The sequence below is a fragment of the Tigriopus californicus genome, chromosome 10, assembly GCF_007210705.1.
Source record: "Tigriopus californicus strain San Diego chromosome 10, Tcal_SD_v2.1, whole genome shotgun sequence".
Lineage (NCBI taxonomy): Eukaryota > Metazoa > Arthropoda > Copepoda > Harpacticoida > Harpacticidae > Tigriopus > Tigriopus californicus.
In genome coordinates, this window is record NC_081449.1 from 12,928,046 (window position 1) to 12,930,787 (window position 2,742).

At 42.2% G+C, this 2,742-nt stretch overlaps 1 protein-coding gene across 1 annotated transcript in view; it reads left to right on the forward strand.

Moving 5' to 3' along the window:
* Nucleotides 1-1,683: 1,683 nt before the first annotated feature.
* Nucleotides 1,684-2,742, forward strand: part of LOC131889433 (innexin inx2-like) — a gene marked incomplete in the record, with an annotated part of 1,378 nt that continues 319 nt past the window's right edge. The window contains 1 exon segment of the mRNA XM_059238530.1: nt 1,684-2,735. Within this exon segment, the coding sequence (XP_059094513.1) occupies nt 1,762-2,735 (974 nt within the window).

Below are 2,742 nucleotides of genomic sequence, written 5' to 3' on the forward strand. Positions count from 1 at the left end.
AATAAATAGGAAACGCTAACCTCGAACCTCTGAGCCAGACAGAGCCCATTAGTATATCTAATACTGCTGGGGCGAGCCTTGGATTTTCTGACTTTTTGTCTACTCTAGACTCGATTTTTTGCTGGACTCAAGCCAACTTTCAATATTGGGCTTTTACTTTGTTTCGCTTTTCAGCAATTCATCATATCTAATCGTTGCTTCATGCGAAAGATCATGAGAACTTGCTCGCTTTAATGGACAAATCAAATGAATAAGATGCATAGCTGTACGTTGTCTGATAACCATAAAACCCGATATGTCTCATGAAGAAAAATGCTTTTGATCAACAATTGAACTTTGACACCCATTCCTCGACATTCCTTCTAAACACACTTATATCATGACTACTTCCATTAGTGACCAGCATTAGAGCACCATCTTTGCTGCCACCTGCATGACATGATAGTGCTAAACAAGGCGTAGTTCAAGGGACACACTTCGGATACAAACAAGCATTAGACTAGCCTGATAGAAAATATCTATTCATCGCCAGATGACACTACATGTCTCAGTTTTTGTTTGAATATACGTATGTTTCGTCGTTTCTTTAGGACATACTGCCGAGGCCCTATGACTTATAAGGGGCAGAATTTAAAAACATAAATTCTGTGAAGATACTAGAGCAATTCCTTCCCCTTTATGGTATGAATTCTTTTTGATTATGTTCTTTCTGGTAACTTTTTAGTATGCTTGCTACATTGGAAAATTGACAAATATATCAAATGCATTTCCTATCTTTTATTTGATCCGGGATCTTTAACAATTCCTACTAATGATTCAGGCAAATCTTCAGTTAGCAAGGGTCTTCAGTTAATCAGGTGTAGTAACGCCCTCATGTGAGAGGTTTTGGAAACCTACACGTTATCGAGCATTGGCATAGCAGGTTCTTCGAGCCGCAGTTGAAAATGCACAATGAGCAGTGCTTCCAGAAACCTTTGAACCAGTTACGCGGAAGGAAGACTGAACAACAAGGAAAGCAACCAAGCCTAAATTTAACATCTCCAGATGCCCCACAACTGACAAGTTTTAACCACGGTCTCAATTACTGACTATCATTCATTTTATCTCGATGGCCTCTCCAACACAAGCTAATCAGCTTATGGGTTCTTCAGCGATGTGCTTTCAACCCTTTGTTTATACGAGGGGCCGACCAAAAAATATGAAACTCTGCCAACACCTTTTCTGTTACAATTTTTATGCTACTAGACCCAAAATTTGTATTTGTAGCCCTTCTGCGGTTGTCAATGCCAGAATTTGGGCAAGTTGAACTGCCTGGGCCTTCTTACTTTTAGAAAATTCTTAGAATTAGCATTGCTTTCGTACCGCCTTTTTAAAGGCATTGATTGATGACGATTGTAACAAAGAAATGCCAAATATAGCACTCTTACTTTACTATCTGCTGTGCTTTTACAGCATTCTTCCTATTGCAGGGCTCCATCACCTAACATGAGACTCCATCTTTGGTATCAAATCCGTCCTCCGTTGTGTTGCCTATGGATTCCTTCATGTTCTATCCTCGTCCTCATTCAAATAACGTATACACCATCATGAATGGTAAGGATGATCCTCCCTGGACATTAAAGCGCAGAACCAAAGTAATAGGTTAAAAATTGGAGACACTCCCTGAACGCATCATTGGTTGTGGCGTTCTTAAGGGAGAAATACTCGCTCCCCCCTGGAAGTAAACATTTGTTCAAAGTATTTGAATTCAGAGTAGACGCCATGTTTGACGTGTTTGGGTCCGTCAAGGATCTGATCAAATTAGATTCGATATGTATCGACAATAATGTCTTCCGTCTTCATTACAAGGGTACCTTTGTCATCTTGGTGGTCTGCTCTCTCCTCGTTACATCGAGGCAATACATCGGTGACCCCATTGATTGCATCGTGGAAGAGATCCCCAACAATGTCATGGACACTTATTGCTGGATTCATTCAACCTTCTCCGTTCCGGGAGAAAATCCTGGCCTACTGGGATACGATGTGGCTCACCAAGGTGTGGCGCCACTTTCTGACCTAAAAGAAGGAGAGACTGTTCGATATCACAAATACTACCAATGGGTGTGCTTCACCCTTTTCTTCCAAGCGATCCTGTTCTACATCCCCAGATACTTATGGAAAACTTGGGAAGGGGGAAAAGTAAAGATGTTGGTCCAAGAGATGAACGTGCCCCTCGTGGACCCAGACACCAAGAAGGACAGAATCAAGTTGCTGGTGGATTACTTTAGCCATAATCGCAACAACCACGAGTTCTACGCTATTCGCTTCTTCTTTTGCGAATTGCTGAACTTTGTGAATATCTTCGGACAAATCTATTTCATGGATTTCTTCTTGGGAGGAGAATTCACCAAGTATGGCACGGATGTTTTGGCCATGACCGAGCTTGAGCCAGAACAAAGGACTGATCCTATGGCGCGCGTGTTCCCAAAGGTGACGAAATGTACTTTCCATAAGTTTGGTCCCTCAGGAACCGTTGAGAAATTTGACGGACTCTGCGTTCTGCCCTTGAATATCATCAATGAGAAGATCTATGTGTTCTTATGGTTTTGGTTCATCATCGTGACCATCATCACTGGCATTCACCTCGTGTATCGACTGATTGTACTCTTCTCACCGCAAGTTCGGGAAATGATTCTGCGGGCTCGAGCCCGTCTCGCGCCCGCCAGAGAAGTCGATTCCATTTGCAAGCAAGTCAAATTGGGT